At 40.4% G+C, this 19,492-nt stretch overlaps 1 protein-coding gene across 1 annotated transcript in view; it reads left to right on the top strand.

The window, feature by feature from the left end:
• LOC134209186 (nucleosome-remodeling factor subunit NURF301-like) overlaps positions 1 to 19,492 on the top strand; it is a 130,961-nt gene that overhangs the window by 8,198 nt on the left and 103,271 nt on the right. The window contains 9 exon segments of the mRNA XM_062685169.1: positions 6,663 to 6,732; positions 6,813 to 7,017; positions 7,100 to 7,227; positions 7,296 to 8,724; positions 8,727 to 10,051; positions 10,109 to 10,238; positions 10,311 to 10,736; positions 10,802 to 11,131; positions 11,266 to 11,642. Of these exon segments, the coding sequence (XP_062541153.1) occupies positions 6,663 to 6,732; positions 6,813 to 7,017; positions 7,100 to 7,227; positions 7,296 to 8,724; positions 8,727 to 10,051; positions 10,109 to 10,238; positions 10,311 to 10,736; positions 10,802 to 11,131; positions 11,266 to 11,642 (4,420 nt within the window).

Here is a 19,492-nt window from a genome sequence, read left to right as displayed (position 1 = left end):
CGTGCTCTCATCCATCTGTGACCACGCGTTTCGTGGTCTGCCATCACAGATTTGATGACGCGGGTCAGGGGCCGTCCATCTTACTTCAACCGGCACCTCCTCAGACCCCAGCTTCTCCATCGCCTTCCCGGCGATCTTTGGGGAGACCTCTTCGCCGCTACGTCTGGTGAAAGGGTTCTCCTTACCACCATTCGCCTCACCTGCATCCCTCGACGTTTTGTGTTTTGTGTTGTTAGAATTCATCGCTGTTGGGTCTTGCGGCTGCTGTCGAATACTACTGGTGTAGTCGCCTTCGCGATCCCATGGTTATCTATACATACCTTGCGGCATGCAGGAGGCATGCGAGGTTGACACTTCGTGTTCAGAGCCAGATCAGCGCTAGTCAGGGAAAAGCATCTGTTTACTCCCACTCAGCTGCCAGCTGAGCGACAGATTGTGCGTGCTACAACGCACGGTTTTAGGGGACGGAAGACAGCCTGGCCATTAGCCCATTCGCCGTTTCAGGTCGGTGTCACCCGGCCTTACTAAGAGAATAGAATAACCAGACCTCAGCCCTCGCGTTCACAATATCTCAATATCCAAAACAAGACCAATAACATGCAACCAGTATACCATAATCAGGATCTTACTGGGATCAATCCTGATGTGCCAATGGCACCCTGGCTTGTGCTTTTAGCGGCACAGTCGCTTTGATGAGAGTCTGCTTACGGCACTTGGTTTTTGGGAGGGATTTTAGCAGAGCCCACTGCTAAATCCTCCACGCTCCAGGCAGTTCTCCTGACTCACAGACAGCTGGGAGGGGTCGCAAGCCCTTGGACATGGTCCTGCTGCCCCAGGCTGCCCATGGCTCAACTTGTCTGAGTAGAACTATCAAACGATGATTTAGGATCTCAAAGCAGATTTTTTTGCATGATCTCAGAAGCGAATCTTTCCAAGGCTATACCCATCCGTCCTGAAAGGGTTAACCAAATTAAACAGTTTATCTGTGTAATGATGTTTGGTTTGTTTTTGCTCAAGATAGGAGTCAAGTGGAGAAGCGTGAAAAAATGTGTACACTGACTTGAAAATTCGAAGTCCCATCTGCTTTAGAAAAAAATGCAAATCAGACTTAAACCGTTTCAAGAATGTCGAAAGGTTCAATGACCCATTGACTTTGGAAGACAAGCGGAGGCAAGAAGGAAACAGGGCGCATGGAGATGGAGGGAAAGGTTAAAAGTAATTTCTTCAGAAATCCCAACATATCAACATTTATGTGCAAAAGGTGGGCGTTCTTTCAAAGTTACGTCCCGAAGGTGTAGTCAAGAGCGAATTAACCCTTTATAATGTAGTAACTATATTGCCACCAACAAATAATATGTTTTTCATTTATTAACAAAAGCTCTCACGTATTTCACATGTAGACTTTATTTGCTTCTAGTAACACCCAGATGAATTTGAGCCATAAAAAATTGAAATGTCAATTTGAGAACGTAACGTAAGTTTCGAGTGGAGAAGGATTTTCAGTTATAAATCGTTAAAAAAACGACAAAGATATATTTTTCCGTTGGTATCAATTATTTTGAACTCCTGTGTTAGATTACTACGATTAGCGTGAAAAAGCTTTGCTTTCTGTTATTTGGTTTTTGGATTTTGAGAAATTGTTTTTTCCCAAGGGTCCTTGGAGAAAAAACGAAAATTTTTTCACTTATAATGCGCTTCTCAGGACTCTTCACCAAAAAATGTAACGTACCTTGATTTGACTGGTTCTACGTAAAACCAAATTTTAAAAATCTTTTATATTTTTGTTGTTGCCTTTTCCTGCTTGCGCAGTGGCAACTATATTGCCAAATGTTGTCCGCTTCGCGGGCATGGCAACATTGCCACCAAGTTTTACCGTTGGCGGGCAGTGGCAACTATTTCACCAATCAGTGAAAACACTCCAGTGTATTTTTAGTGCTCGCGCTCCTGTGGCTCAGGCATGCAGTTTTTGACAGTTTGACATGACTTTTAGAAAATTCAAATATCCTTCTATTAGTTGCACTTAGTTTAGATTATAAAAACGTTTAGATGTAAAATCAAAGAGAATTTTTGCCCTGAGTGTAGGACAACACTGCCCGTAATGCAGAGTAGACACCTTTGTGGTGCATTCGAGTAAGATCTACCAATTCTCACTGTCTTGTTCTACTTATGAGTAATGTGAAGAAGTGGACTACTATAACTTGCTTTAGATGACCCACTTTTGTACCTTTCGGATGGAGTCAATGGAGTAAATTACAAAATGTAACTCAATTTAGGCTGGTTTTGAAGCCTGATTAATTAGGAAAGAAGCGGATACGAATGGTAGATCTGCTAAACTCTGATGATCAGAGTCTCTGTGTTAATGAGATTCGAAATTCCAAAAGCAATGAAATCAGATCTCTTGCAGTAAAAACGAATTCTGGAACTCAAGAATAGAAGCAAAAAAGTTTGAACTTATACGCATGGTTAAAATCAGTGTTAGCCTACTTTCGATGAAGCTTTGCAAACCAGATTAGTACATCATTGAGATTAAATTTTGATCTCAATTTGAATTTAGCTCAGCCATCTCGATTATTCGTTCCATTTTTCCAAGTTCGCAACCACCGATTTTGAATATTAATACATCGATGAAAAGCTTAGCTTATATTGTAGTGTCCGAAAATCTCAGGTATGTTTTTTCTATCAAAAGTGTATGATTTCCAAATTATTATTTGAAGGGCCATGACCAACGAACATTATTTTATGGTTAATATGGTAGTACGACGTCAGTTCCTTGATTTCATACACTATTCTTAGCCAAATATGTTTCAAAAATCAAAAGCATATCCAAAGTATTTTATTTAGAAGGCTCAAAGTTTAGAGCATAACGAAGCCGTATTCAAGATGTATTAAATAATTCAAATTTTGTATTGGTAAATCGTACATAACTGTTGATAGAAAAAACATACTGAGATTTTCGGACACAATGCAAAATATAAGCTAAGCTTTTCATCGATGTATTAGTTTTCAAAATCGGTGGTTGCAATATCGAAAAATGGTTTTAAAAGAAATAAGATGGCGGCCAAATTCAATAAGGCTGCTTGAATTTTATTATTGCAAATTGAGGATACACTCTTTCTCTTCCAAAGATATGCTGATCTCTAGATCGGTAGAGAAATGTTGAGAGACAGTTTTGGTGAGTCAAGAATTTACTAAAATCGAGGGATCCATAAAATCGATTCCGTGTATAACTAACGGGTTCATACTTGATGAATTTAACTCGATCCTTAATATACTCGAAAGCTTAAAGAATATAAATTTAGGTATTTTAAGAACCTCTAAATAGTCCGGTTTCAGGAGAATTACTACTTGAGAGTGGATATAAGTCATATCTCGAAGGAAAATAGGGTATCTCAATGTAAAGAGGCCTCCATTAAGTTTAAGAAAAGAAGTTTTGCAAAGAAGTTTTATGATTTCTCGACGAATCGGGGAAAATGGAGCAACTTTGCAAAAATTACAGCGTGTAAAAAATATTTGTGTAAAAACAGAATCGGTGTACTTCATTTTGGCTCAAATTAGTATGGGAAAAACTTTTTCAAATTTCTTGATAGGCGCCTCTTTCGATTCCATTTGGCCCTGATGCTCTGGACAAAATTTTAGTCAAATCGGTCAACGTTTGGTCGGTGGAAGTTTAGGCTAGATCTGGGACGGACTTGCAAAGAGGGAAAATGTAACTTCAAGCTGCCAGTCAACTGCTGTCACGAACTGTCAGGTGTAGCCAGCACCTTTTTGTGTGAAAGTATTGGAATCCCAAATAAAATATTCCGCATGAATTTTGTTTTACGAAGACTTTTTCACTTAAACGAGTATTCCAAATCATCCGTTAGGCTTATTAATAATCAGTTATTAACGTGTTTTGTTCCCGTATAAAATCCTTATGAAAATAAATTTATAATTCGTGAATTGGATACACTTTTATTGTGCTCAGAAGAGTCCACCCGGGGCTTAGGTGAAACAGCTGCGAAACAGTTGAAACTCGATGGTCAACTGTGATGAAAAAAGAACAAGTGTCAAAACAAGGAAAAGAAGCCGTCTTTGCTGGTCTCGTCTCAGGGCTAATGTAAAGTTATGGCTACAGAATCAGTTGTCGCACTAGTGCTTATATACAAATGCAATCAACTCACGCAAACCAAGTTCATATCGATAAAGCATATTCATATGATACGATAAACTTTGATCTCTTCCAAAACAAGCGCATAATTGTAAAAATTGATTTTTTAATTTTGACGTCCTTGTTTATTTGCACAGCCGCACTAGTGGTCCAATTTAGCCAATCCATAAGAAAACAATAGCATTTGCCAAATAATGATCCAAAATTAATAATAGTGCTACAACTGGTGCATGCGTTTCTATTATGGATTAATCAATTTTGAGGATTCTAACAAATTTGGCTGTTCTGAAGAGCAGGAAATAAACCTTTCGTTGATATATAAAGAACACCCACATGCCTTTTACTTATTTTTTAAACATATAGTTTTTCTTATGTATGTTCTTCTTCTTTCTTTCTTATTGGCCTTACTTCCCACACTGGAACAGAGCCGCCTCGCAGCTTAGTGTTCATTAAGCACTCCACAGTTATTAACTGCGAGGTTTCTCAGGTTACCATTTTTGTCGTATATCGTAGGCTAGCACGATGATACTTTTTATGCCCAGGAAGTCGAGACAATTTCAAATCCAAAATTGACTAGACCGGCACCGGAATCGAACCCAGCCACCTCAGCATGGTTCTTTTGTAGCCGCGCATTTTACCGCACGGCTAAGGAGGGCCCTTCTTATGATGTCTATATGGAAAATGTATGCAAAACATCGAAAACATTAATTTGCAGTTTGAGGCAAAATTTACGATAAAAATATGATACTTATCCAGTTCCAGTATAATTTGATACAGTATTTTTAACGATTAACGATTTGGCTTACTTTGTGTTGTCCCATCTTTATACATAAAGTTCAGAATATACACAAATCCAAGTCGTCCAATAGGTGGCTCAAATTAGTACGGAAAAATACATTTTGAATGGGTTGTTCCTGATTCTGGACAAAATTTCAGCCATTGGTCGTTTATGAGAACTGTTGGAAGTTTATATGCAAAATGTATGCAGAAACATCCAAAACAGTAAATTGCAGCTGGACTACAACATACGATGAAGAACTATGATACTAATTCAGATCTTGGGAATTAAAAAACAGAATGTTATGCTGAAAACCCGAGAAGATTAGAGTTTGTCCGGCTGTTATTAGCATTTCTCTGAGTTTAAGAAAACAGGGGGTTTTTATAACCAATTATGCCTCCATTCTAAACATTCTTTGCATCAAAGAATATGGTGGCCAAATTTCATTAAATTTGGTCAACAAAAACCCCCAATAATAGAACAAAACCTGCCAAAGCCGTCTTTCCCTATTTCGTTTCTTTTACCTTTGAAAAGAAATAAATCATACAACACTCCAGTAAAATGCTAATATCTTAGCGTGATAAACTCTAATATTCTCGGTGTTTCAGCATAACATTCTGTATTTTATTCTACAAGAACCGAATGAGTATCATGGCTATCGTAAATTGTGCCGTTCAACTGCAAATCACTGTTTTTGGATGTTTCTGCATACATGTTTCCATATAAACTTCCAACAAGTTTAGCACCGCCCAAACGTGTCAACCGATTTGGCTGAAGTTTTGTCCAGAGCACGGGCAACAATAGAACGAATAAAAGGGCGGCCCATAAAAAATATGGAAAAGTGTTTTTGAGCCACCCTAAAGTCCACGTTAAATTTTACACCTATTTTCCAATGCGACTTTTTAACATTTTCACAAAGCACTGAGACGATCAATTTACATGACAGCTGAATATCTCGCTTTATGTGCAGCTTTCAGCATGTTTCATTTCCTAAATTGATCAAATGGCCATAATAAATTGACCATTATCCCAGTGTTCGGAATTTAACGTGGACAGGCTTCAATTATCCCTACCAAAATGTATACAGATAAAGAATATTATGTCAAATTTTAGAAAGATTCCAGTTTCTTTTATCAATTGATTAGATTTTCTTGTATTTCTGTAAAACAAGTTTGGAAAATTAACGGCAACTGAAAGTCCAGTCGGAGAAAACTGAAATCGGATCGCCACGCAAAAGGTAGTCGATACAGTATGCATCAAAGTCACACGTAATTTTAGAAAGTTCCAGATAACCAAACTACGCTCTACGAATAAAAGTTATCTCCATTGGTTACCTCCTACTGGTGAATACTTGAATTACTTTTCAGGATGGTTCATTATTTGGTTCACTGAATTGTGCGCTTGATGGTTGTTTTCTGCTTCCCAACCCCTACTGATTGCCGCCTCGCAGCTTAGTGTTCATTAAGCCCAAAGTTATTAACTGGAAGTTTTAAGCCAATTACAATTTTGCATTCGAATATCGAGGCTAATATGATGATACTTGCCCAAGAAAGTCGGGAAAATTTCCAAAACGCGAAAAATGAACCGGCAGCGGAATTGAACCCAGCCAATCGACATGGTCAGGCAGACAAAATCAATGGGAGCGACATAATCAGGTCAACACTGTATTTATGTATTGTAACAACTGACATGGCTTTCAGTTAAAATTACCTCATTTATCATCCTTTTCTCCCTCAGGTGCAAGCGACCAGTACGACACAACAGCCGGTTACTCCGCGAAGATAATCATCAACAATCAGCAGGAACAGTGCAGAAAATTATCACCTGCGGACAGCTGATAACCACAACAGGAAGTCCCGTTCAGAAAGTGGTTAATCCAATTTACAGCAACTGCTGCAAAACGCTGGGCAAAAAGTCGTGGTTGAATCGAACTCTGGTCAAAGTCCGGTGCAGACGCAGAAGGTTCTGGTCGACAACTCCCACCGGCCAGCCGTGCAGAAACAGATACTCAATCCAGAACGCTACATCCAGCAGATTATTATCAACCAAGCCGGTGGGCAAAAGGTAGTTCAACAGATCGTTGCCTCACCAGGTAGATCATGATCGGTGGCCAACGGATTATGATAGGTGGCGGTCAAAAGATTATCAGCAATCAACCCATTCAAATCCAGCAGAACCAACCGATCCAACAGATACAGCCAATTCAACAGGTACAACGAAAGTACAGCAAGTGCATCAAATCGTTACCTCCTCGCCACAGCCTCAGCAACCCCAGCAGATTCAGATACAGATACAGCAACCTGTTGCTACACAATCAACCCGCAGCCACAGGTTCAAACTATTAAGCGCAATCGTCTCCTCTCTCCCAAGGCCAAAGTAACCCAACAGCTGTCCCAGTGGCGATTGGAGAGGTTGTTGGAAGAAGGTCAGGCAAGTAAAAATCCCGATGGAAAAATGGACGTCGACGAGCTGAAGGACGGTGGCGATAGTGAAGCATCCAATGAGAAATCCAATGATGCGCCCAACGGAGACGAGTCCTCGAGTAAGGAAGACGACGACTCTAAAGCTTCGAGTGACAAGCATGTGACACGATTGAAGACGGGATCATTGGCTCCACGGACTTTCACTGCCGAAGATATGAAGAGAAAGAACTCGTTAACTAAAGAGGATGATGAGTCACGAATAACTCGTAACAAATTAACTCAGATATCTAATGGGACACTCCATTTCAAGTTGGGTATGGAAAATGGGTTCAAAGCATACGTGAATCAATACTCCATCAATCCGATTGCGCTGAACAAGCCCCAAAGAAATGAAGACAGGGACAAGAAAAGACATTTGTCGCACAAGTTCTCTCTAACCCAAGCTTCTGAGTTCAAATGGCTCGGCGGAGGAATGAATAGCACACAAACGCAAATTATTTCGACGATTAAACAGAGCATCATCGCGTTAGAACAGGCAGTCGCTTCGCCTTACCTTCACCAAAACTGGACAAAGTTAAGAAAAATTTGGATTGGCGCTATAAGCGCTTGTACCAAAGCAAAAGACTTTGCTCGAATCCTGTGTATTCTGCAGTCCTGCATGAGGAGTGTAATATTTGCTGGTGTGTGGCACGAACAACTTGGTCACACTAAAATGTACAAAATAACGTCGGCCGAGCGAGAAGAAAAAAAGAAACTTGAAAAACGGGAGAAGCGAGAACGAGATGATGAAGAAGAGCGCAACCGAAGCACGTTTAATTTCGTCAAGTATTCGCTCGGACTCAGGCATCAGGTTTGGAAGCAGAAGGGAGAAGAATATCGTATACATGGACAGTGGGATTGGGTCTGGATGTCCTTCAGTCGAAGAAAAGTCAAGAAAATTGGCCGAGAAACAAATGATTTGAGTCACGTTTTGTTACCGATTGTGGCTGAAGTGCACAAGAAGCTTCTGAAAATTGACGCCAAAACGCATGAGGCGTACCAACTCGTACGCAATGGAAGCACAGATCTTGACTTCTTAACCGGAAATGAAGCATTGGATAGTCGGTTAGAGGACAAATTCAATCAGACGGAAACATTCCATGTCCCAGAAACGTACGATCAAATCGACATTTGTAAGGCACTTTCTACACCAGGCGGCCGAATTTTGTATCCCAAGATCGCCAAGGCTGCTTCAGTATTGGACGGATTACTTCAGCGACGAGTTGATCTAAAAGAAGCGGAAGAGCAAAAATTCGCCAAAGTGAAGGATGATAACGACATCGAAGTGAATGTGATTCACAAGCCGGAAACAGTCCAAACACGGCCAGGCGAATGCGTAGAAAACAACTGCAATCCATCATAAACAGTCGTCACAATTCCAACACAAGGAATCAATTGCCAGTCAATAGACAAACGATTCGACTGAACGGTGAACAGTTAGAATCTTTGATTGAAAAAATCCTTCCTCTACGTTCCAAATACCAAAAAGTAAATGCTCTGGTCCAGCAGAGCAAGTGCTACTCGGTAGATTGCGAAAATGGTCAATGTTATTCGCCTTTATGCTTGCAAAAACAATCCATCAAAGATGAACTGTCACCGCTTCTGAAGCGCGCTCAAGCACTGCAATCCACTCCAATGGCCACCCCAACGGCCGGTGTTAAGTCAATCCTTGAGCAGAAACTGACCGAGAATAAAGCGGAAAATTTCGACTCCATGCTGGCCAACTTTACGATGACCCGGTATCGCTCGATTCTCGATGATTGGGACTGTGCTCATCAGCATCTGATTGAATATGACGAACAACTTGTTCAAACTATGGCGGCTCCCAAAATGCCAGACGAACACAACAACAACATAACGAATGAGGTTGAAATCAAGACCGAGGACGCTCCCGATATGGTCGTAAAGGAAGAAATTGTCAGCACGGAAGGTGAGCCGGATTTAAATGTCTCGGAAAAGGTTGATGATAGTTTGAAGCTGAACGAGAACTCCAATTCCATCTCGGAAAATTCGTGCGATGAACCACGCTCCACCCGTCGGGGACGGTCGCGAAATAGCAAAAACAACTCACTAGTTGTTGAAGAAGCTGAGGTCAAGGTTAAAGAAGAGGAAGTGATTGTTTTACCAAAGAAGGAACACAAACCAAATCGCCGATTTGCTCTGCCATCCCGTTGCGTAAAGAAGGAAGAACCAGAAGAGCAGGAGCTTGCATCCGATGGCAGTCCGCGGATTTATTCCGCCAGTGCTACCAAAGGAAAGATTTATCTTCGTAAAGCCCTGGTGCCCGAAGGAAAAGATGAGAAGGTTAAAAGTGAAAGTAAATCGACTGTTGTCGGTCCGGTAAAACCAAAATATCCTGCGGTCAATTATTTCTGGACGCGCAAACAAACTACCTCGATTATGGTTCTGCCCACACATGAGCTGCTCAAGTTGGCCCGCAACGGAGGTCGCTTGGCAGTGGCAGGTTTCCACCATGTAGCCAAGAACAACAACTCCGTGTGGCCTTATCCGTGTGCGAGACCATTGTTCAAAACATGTTGGCTGTATCGCACGCTCAATTTGAGCACGTTGTCTGCTGTTGGTCTGCAGTTGCGCATCCTATGGACATGCCTACGGTGGGACGACATGGCCATGAAACCGGTCACAAGCGACGGAAAACATCAGGTAAGCCATGAACGTTGCTTATAAAGTATCGAATTTACAACGTTTCTGCAATAACAGGTAACAACCGAGTCAGAGATTATGTCACTGGAAATTCTCAAACATCGGTACGCGGGAATCTTCAACGAGAGAATGCAATACTTGCGTCGAAAAGTAGTCATTCCACTGGAGCTCCCAAAAACTGTTCGTGGTAAGTAATGATTCGCTTTCAAATCAGCATTCTTTGTCAAATGTTAACGTGTTTATTATTTCCGATACTTAGAGGTGCAATCCATCCGTTCGGGTTTACGAAAGCGAAAACGCGCCGAATCTCCACAGCAAACCGAACCGCAGGTCAGCGAAGAGTGGATCGATGAAGACAAGCTAGAGCTGTGGGAAATCAAGCTATACGGAGAAAAGCAAGAGAAAATTGCTGCGGCACAAGCCCAACATGTCACCCGCACCAGTACCGGGAAGCTTCCTGTTACTCGTCCGACACCTACATCGTCTGGTGAATCATCCAATTCGTCGACTCCAACCAACAACGGCAGTGTTAGCAGCAACAATGCCTCATCGGGTAACATCCAAAACAAATCAGCGGTCATTTCCAGTAAAGCCTCTCGAGAGGAGATCACGGAAAAAATGGAACAGCAACTCCGGATACAACGAGCAGCTCACAATCAGAAACGTGCGATGGAACTCAAACAAGGTTTGAATTGTTATATTTGAATAATTTATAGTTCAATTGATTTTGACATTTTTTTTCTTATCTAGGCCAATCGACGGATGGTGCCACCCCTCCCAAGCAAACAATCGTTCAGCGACGAATAATCGTCAAAAATGCTGACGGCACAACAAAAGTTATTCAGCAAAATATCACCCAACCGGCTCGAGCTTCTCCAACCCCAGCACCATCGGCGACTCCCAGTCCCCAACAATCTAAGGCTCAGCAAGCAGCTACCCCTCCGGCGAAACCCGACGGTCCGCAAAAAGTTCAAATCATTCGGGGTCCAGATGGAAAAGTTAGCGTACGTGGTCTGAACCCGGGACAGCAGCTGATTCAGACTGCCGACGGAAAACTGCATGTTCTCAGCGCAGCACCTGGTACGTTGGAAAAGTTTCTAAAGTTGTACAATAAACGGCGATGTATCGTTCCAGCCAAGAAAGCCGCTGGCGGCCAGGGGGAACGACTTGGCCTTCAAACTTACATTTGTGTTTTCCTCTTATTTCTCTTGAAGGAGCAAACCCCGCTAGCAAACAAACCATAGCCGCGAAGGTCGGTCAGAAAATCATCACCAAGGTGGCTGCTGGCGCTAGTCCTGTTGCAAGTGGTTCCGCCGCTTCCAGCAGCAACGTGGCGCCCAGCACAGCAGCCGCCTCGGTGACGGTGACGCCTCCCGTGATCACTCAGCCCCAACCGCAGCAAATTCAGGTGCAACAGCAGCAAGTCCAAGTGCAACAACAACAGCCGCAGCAGCAGCAAGCTGCCCCTGTGGTGGTTAGCTCCCCTGCGGTGGTAACTCAGCAAGTTGTAAATAAATCGCCTAGCATTGTGGTTCGAAATCAGGCCGGTCAGCCAATCAAACAGATTATTCAGAAGCAAGTAGTTCAGAAGGTGAGTTTAGCATTTGGAATCGAATTAGTAATAAGGGCGGTGAAATGTTTAGGAAATACTTGCACAGGTTGTAAAATCTGGTCTATGCAAGTCGATGCAATGGATTGTAGATCGGCTGGGGAGAGAGCACACGTGTAATACCAAGAAAAGCCCAAAGCCTCGGATTACGGTCCTTACACCCGGGTTTGACCCGGAAAGCAAATAAAAACGGTTTAAATTTAGATGCGACGATACAGGTCCCCATCCTTAAGGAAGCAAATGAGGCCCATAATTCTGGCTGCGTTGTCGGCAAGGGCATCTCTAATGCTGTTGGGGACTCCCAGGGGTCTGCAAAGTGGCCATGTTTCTGATGCCAGCATCAAAATCATCGATTAATTTATTACAAAGGCGTAATCATAGTCGTTGAAACTTGCCATTAAAAATATGTTTTAAATATCATGATATTTTGGCGAAGTTTGGTGCCGATTGAAATATGAAAATTTATTAAAGATATCAATATTTTGGTTGAAATACACCTCGCATTCATACTTTCGCACAAGTTCTTGAAAAATGATGAAAAATAATTACGTCTATTTGGAAAAAATCACTTCGGAATAGTGGTTTGTTTACAAAATAGAATTGTCAGTGGGAAACCCAATTTCAACCGAACAATGGGAAACTCAAAGATGTTGGCTATTGTTAAACGTAGAGGTAGGATTGGGGGTGCCAGATACCTGGGGACTCCATACGCTTCTCTATGAATGTGGTATTTTGGACACAAGTATGTTCAGCCGAATTATGGGCGCCATAGACCGCAGGGTGTCCGAATGGGGCTCGCACCAACATTGTGTGAGAACGGTGTATGTCCGGTTCGGGACCAGTAGATAATTTGTTGGTCCCTTAAGTTTGGTAATTCAGTCCAACCGGATGTGGTCCCTTTGAATTCACGGAGCAGCGTGGTGGCGAATGCTCTACAGTTTCTTCAGATAGACTCCGCGAAAATGCGGCAGGCAAGACCCCCGGTGAATGGGGACTCCGCGCACCTTTGGATTACTTTCTGATTGAGAATGGGATGCTCATGCTCCCCCAACTCCAACAATCGGACTTCGTTAAGTGTTTGACCAAAACGGTCAAAGTTTGACTGAAACACGAAAAGTTTTCCGGGGGGGGGGATACGGGAAAATTTCGAAAACGATTAGTAATGCATGAAACGTCGAGATCTGGTGTTATATTAAAAAAAAAAATGACTTTGGGATATGGAAAGTTTTTCGAAATCGATTTTTTTTCTATGACGAATGTCATAGACATGCAGAAAACGTCGAGATCTGGTGTTATCTCGAACTTTTTGGGACATGACAAATGTATTCGTGCAGCGTTAAACGTCCCAGCAGGTTCATTGAGCCGATATGATTTTATTAATTATTTTCTCAAACTACAATAGGCCCTGCATGATTCGATGTTCTTCGACTCGATATCGACTCGTGGAAGCAAATGATGCCATACTAAAATTATTTTCTTGGTTACTCTGATGGTTCTGTTCTATTGGTATCATTTTCGGCAGTCACCAGTGAGCCCAAGTACACAAATTCTTCTACCACCTCGATTTCGCCACTACGATGCAAACTCGCGGTGGATGCCTCACATTGTCTTCTCTTGAACCTCTTCCTATCATGTACTTCGTCTTCGACGTGTTGATGACCAGTCCGATCCGCTTAGCTTCCCTCTTCAGTCTGATGTTGGTTTGCTCCATCTTCTCAGAGTTACGTGCCATAATATCTATGGCGTCGGTGAAGCCAAATAGCTGGACGGACTTACTGAAAATTGTACCACTCGTGTTAATCCCTGCTCTTCGTATTACCCAGTCCAAAACTCCAGAACGTTTTGGAATACTTTGAGCATCTCGTATTCAAGAAAATTTAGTTTGCATGATGCGTATATGATGCTTATTGGACCAGATTGGGCGAATACCGACGATGAAGACATTGCAAAAGCCTTGGTTGATCTGATAGATACCGTGGGCTGAACTCCAGAACGTTTTGGAGTATCTTGAGCATCCCGTATTTAAGAAAATTATATTTGCATGATGCGTATATGCTTATTGAACCAAATTGGGTGTATATCGACGATGAGCACACTGGTCGAAGTCGTGATTGATCTGATAGATACCGTGGGCTAAACTCCAGAACGTTTTGGAATACTTTGAGCATCTCGAATTCAAGAAAATTTAGTTTGCATGATGCACATAATCCTATTGAACTTGGGTTGGTATACTGACAATGAGGACATTGCAAAAACCTTGGTTGGTTCGGTAGATACAGTGGGCTGAACTCCGGAACGTTTTGGAGTATCTTGAGTATCTCGTATTCCTGAAAATTAATCACACGCATATCGTTCAGGATGGCTCAACTTGTCTGAGTATTCAGAACTGGTTGTATGTCAATGCCCAGAATACCAATCCCCAGAATCAGTTCCCCAGAATGGTATTTCCCAGAATTCCATTTCCCAGAACGACCAATTCTCCAGAATGATATTCCCCAGAATGCACCATTTCCCGGAAAAGAAATCCCCAGAATGACCCATTCCCCAGAAAAAAAATCCCGAATGACCCATTCCCCAGAAACCAAAAACCCAGAATGACCCGTTCCCCAGAAAAAGGTATCAGTCTAAGAAACTATGTTTTCGCTGTCATTTCTATAAATTAAAAATACTAGATACTATATTTCTATGCAAAAATACTTATATTGAAGTACGCATTTGCCCGGAATAAGGCAAAACGACATATGCTGCCTTATTTTAAAGCGCGCATTTGCCCGGAATGGAGCCCATTTGATATGTTCGTTAGGGCTCACATATAATACGAAGGAGCATATAATCAATTATACTCGTTGTTCATATTGGGGGAAGCCCATATGGCATAATGCAGTTTGGCATAAAGCCGTTTGGCATAATGACCATTTGGCATAATCGTTGAAAAGAGTATGAAATGCAATGGGTCGTAAGAATATATGATTTCCATTTTTGGAAGTATGTATTTACCTGGAATAAGACAAAAGAGTAGATGACTCCTTTTTTTAAAGTATGCGTTTGCCCGGAAAAAGGCAAACGAGTAGATAACTACCCGAGCAAAGCCTGACATCATAATGAGAGCAAAAAGAAAACATATTTTGATATCGACATCAAATTGAAATCATAAACTTAATCATAAACATAAACATCATATCATAAACATAAACATAAACAACACATCATAAACATAAACTTTGATATTTATGATTGATAACTTATTTAGGTATCAATTTGATGTTGATTTCTGAATAATATGAACTGATATTAAACTGATTACTTATTTCGTTATCCAAAACCAATATCAATATCAGTTTTCGATTTGCTCTCATCGACAGCAGAAATAGTTTTCAATTTGATGTCACAGTAAGATTTTTCTGCTATACATTTTGTTATTTTAACCGTTAAAACGACCAAAAGGATATCATGCTGAGTTATCAAAACTAGGCGATTTCACAACAACAAAATTAGTTATCGATTTGCTCTCCATCTTTGCTCGGATACTTCTTCAGAAGTATGCATTTGCTCAGAAAAGGTAAAAGAGTTAATCACTCATTTTTTAAAGTACGCATTTGCCAGGATAATGCAAAAGAGTAGATGACTCCTTCTTTAAAAGTACGCATTTGCCGGGATAATGCAAAATATCAGATGACTTCTTCTTTAAAAGTATGCGTTTGCCCGGAAAAAGGCAAACGAGTAGATAACTTCTTCTTCAAACGTACGCATTTGCCAGGAAAAAGGCAGAATAGTAAATGACTCCTTTAAAAGTATGCATTTGCCGGAATAAGGCAAAAGAGTACATGACTTCTTCTTTAAAATACGCATTTGCAGGATGAAGCAATTACGAACTATTTAGACTAAGCTAGGAAATGGTGCATTCTGGGGATTAGGACATTCTGGGGAATGTCTTTCGGAGGATGGAGGCATTCTGGGAAATGTCTTTCGGGGGATAGGGGCATTCTGGGGAATGTCTTTCTGGGGATTGTGGTATTCTGGGGAATGGTTTTCTGGGGAGTAGTGCATTCAGGGGAATTCATTTCTGGGGAATCACTTTCTGGGCAATGGGTTTCTGGGGTATGACATACAATCTTCAGAACTATCAAACGATGTGATTTGGGATTCAAACAAGCCAGATTTATTTGCATGATCTCAGAAGCGGAATCTTTCCAAGGCATATACCCATCCGTCCTGAAAGGGTTAACCAAATATTACACAGTTTATCTGTGTAATATGGTTAGTTTGGTTTGTTTTGCGCTCAAGATGGAAGTGAGTCAAGTGTAGAAACGTGAAAGAAATGTGTACGCTGACTTGGAAAATTCGAAGCTGTTCCATCTTGCTTTAGGAAAAATGCTGAAATCAGTGACTCAACCGTTTCAAGAGTACCGAAAGGGTTATGACCCATTGACTTTGGATGGCAAGCGTAGAGCAAAAAGGAAACCGGGAACTGCATGTAGAAAGACGGAGGGAAAGGTTGGAAGTCATTTCATTAGAAATACCAACATATCAACATTAATGTTGCCGAAAAGGTCGGCGTTTTCCAAAGTTACGTCCCGAAGGTGTAGTCAAGAGCTGAATTAACCCTTTATAAGGCAGTGGCAACTATATTGCCACCAACAAATAATATGTTTTTCTATTTATTAACAAGAGCTCTACGTATTATATCCCATGTAGTGGCTTTTTTGCTACCTAGTAACACCCCAGATGAATTTGAGCCATACAAAAATTGGAATGTCAATTTGAGAACAGTTTTTTTTACGAACAGATCGTAAGTTTCGAGTGGAAGAAGGATTTTCAGTTATAAATCGTTAAAAACGACAAAGATATATTTTTTCCCGTTGGTATCAATTATTTTGAATCTCCTGTGTTAGATTACTACGTGATTAGCGTGAAAAAAGCTTTGCCTTTCTGTATATTTGGTTTTTGGATTTTTGACGAAATTGTGTTTTTTCCCCAAGGGTGTCCCCCCTTGGGAGAAAAAACGCGACTGTTTTCACTTATTATGCGTTTTCTGACTAGGACTCCTCACCAAAAAATGTAACGTACCTTGATTTGACTGGTTCTACGTAAAACCAAATTTTTAAAAATCTTTTTATATTTTTGTTGTTGCCTGTTTTCCCGCTTGCCGGGCAGTGGCAACTATATTGCCACCAATGTTGTCCCGCTTGATGGGCAGTGGCAACTATATTGCCACCAATTTTTCAATGTTTCTGAACTGTTTAATGTATAACAAACATACATTTGAGTTTAATACCATGTCAACATTGTGTCCTATTGTTGTTTTTGTTAATTTATTGTTTAGATTCGTCTGCCTCAGAGGCGCATCCACGTTCGGAGTCGTGGGTAGGACAAATAGGAAATGCCGATTTGGGCAACAGTTCTGGTATTAACAGTAGCATTAAGCGCTTCGCAGGCGTTACAAGACTATTTCGTTACTTACATCCGTTCACAAAAATAATAATTTTGGACTGATCACTGGAAGCAAGACACTCTTCAACAGTCGAGATCTGTCCTGACCACGTTCTTGTGAATGCTGGAGGGAAAAGAATTAATAGTGTGGGCACCTATATTTGATAAAGGAGCAGAGAACTCTACGTCCTCCCATCGGTGTCACAGGCATACAGAATAGGAAAAGGCGAGCCTGTGATCGAACCCATGATCTCCTGCTCAATGGCAGAAACGATAGCCGCTAGATCACCGATCATGTCTCCGATTTGGGCAACAGTTCTGGTATTGAGAAATCGATGCAAATTTTACGTATACTGCCGCTGAAAGCATAACTGTACCATGTTGATATGAAATCCAGTTCAAAATGGAAAAGTTATTCTTGCAATATAATCAATTCTAGAAATAATCTGAACTTGAAAAGTTCTTGCGGCGTTCTTGTTATTGATATAATTTGATAAAATTTCCTCGATTTTATCCTCGAATATATTTACAAGCTTCCAGAAGAAGTCACCGGTCACAGAAATAAAAAAAATTCTTTCTAACTGCTAGGATTTCATATTACCTCCAGGATTTAGCGATCCAAACTACCAAAAAATCGCAGGATTGTCAAAGAATCTGTTTTCGAATCTCAGAGCCCTTTAAGAGCGGTCTTCGGTATGTTTCTGGTTCCTCAGATTTCAATAGATCTTTTGAGGTTTGAAGAAGACTTTTTCCGTAGGCTTTAATTAATCCATTCAATCGTGCTTTATCATAACATCCCTGTCCATGGATAAGAGGCTTGACGTTGATATTTCAAGTGTCTTAAAAAGATTTTTATTTTATTTTTATTTTTGTTGTTTAATAGAGTAATAGAGTAATTTTCAAACAAATTAAAAAAATTAAGATATTTTTCCATTTGTTAGATCTCCTTCACAAGAATATCGTTATTTTAATGGTAATGGTTTGAAAATAAGCTCCGTAGAGAAACTTTTATCACATCTTACTTAAATAAGGTCAACAGTTATACCAAACACTTGAGGTACCATGCCTCCAAGTTAACTAATGGTTAGTGTCGCACGATCTAACAACAACTGCCTATTGGTAAATTTGGAGGTGCCGGCAGGGCTCAGTAGGGGTCTAACTAACATAACTCTAATACTAACAAGACCCTGAAACAAACGCTTATCCAAATAGCATACATCTATTTATACTTGTAGTAGTAGCTAACAATCATTCATTTTGTACCCGTATAGCTGAAGTAGAATTTTAGTAGTGAAAAGTAGAATTTGTAGATTTACTAATTTGGCATTGGAGATAGTGAATGTATCTATTATATCTTCTCGATAATCTTTTTATTTTAGTCTCTCTAGCTGCATGGATCAACGCAAAAAAAACTGTTTCTCTCTTCCTTCTATTAGGTTAGTTAGAAAAATTAGCGGATATATAGGGAACAAGGGAACATGACTTAGTGTTTCTCGTATTAAGACAAATTCGCTGACCTTTACCTTATAATAAAATAAATGACCGATAGTAAAATAAATGACTGAAATTTAATGATATCAAATAAATAATAAAAAACGAAAATAAATACATGACCATCGGTGGACAGAAAGACAAGAGACAGAGTTCTGTTTAGAATAGTTAATTGAGACCATTGCACTCACAAGATAGAGAATAACTAGTACCACTATTATTGCTACAAGACTAATAACTTGACCACTTACGGAAATGAGGATAGACCATATGATGCGTTCATCCGCTATTATATTGAATATTGTATACCCTGAATCTGAATAACTGAATTTTAGACCTCATTATTTTAATAAATAATAAAGGTTTGAATATTAGAAAAGGGAATAGAACTTGACCAACAAAAAGCAATTACGGAACAACTGGAGAGAAATTTTGTATAATGATCACTATTAGACTACTGAAACTTTAACATATGACATTACTGTGACTGATATGATACAATTAACTCGACGACGTATTGACAAACATCCGATACTCAATCGTGTTAAAATAAGGGAAGCTCTTCAATGTGTCCATTTATTAGAATAGTACTTGCATTAATCTATTTTGTAACTACCCTACCAGAATGATATCATTACATCTTTGTTCAAGATTATTACATGGAAATGACACCAGTACCACCCGTTGTCAACATAGACTACTATTAGGTATTGAATGTCGGCTCCAAGTAACTAATAATTAAATTTACATATTAACTACTTATTCAGAAAACATCTATGTACATGTTGAGCTTCCATTATTTGTTCGGTTTATAATTGACAGACTGTAGATAGAAAGAATAATGTATCGGTATGATCACAATACAAACCCAGGCCGCAGTGACCTAGTGAGCAACATAGCTTGAGTCGTCT

The sequence above is a fragment of the Armigeres subalbatus genome, chromosome 2 (genome assembly GCF_024139115.2).
Source record: "Armigeres subalbatus isolate Guangzhou_Male chromosome 2, GZ_Asu_2, whole genome shotgun sequence".
NCBI classification, from domain to species: domain Eukaryota; kingdom Metazoa; phylum Arthropoda; class Insecta; order Diptera; family Culicidae; genus Armigeres; species Armigeres subalbatus.
Note: the sequence above shows the minus strand (reverse complement) of the source record. Positions and strands in the feature narration are given on the sequence as shown.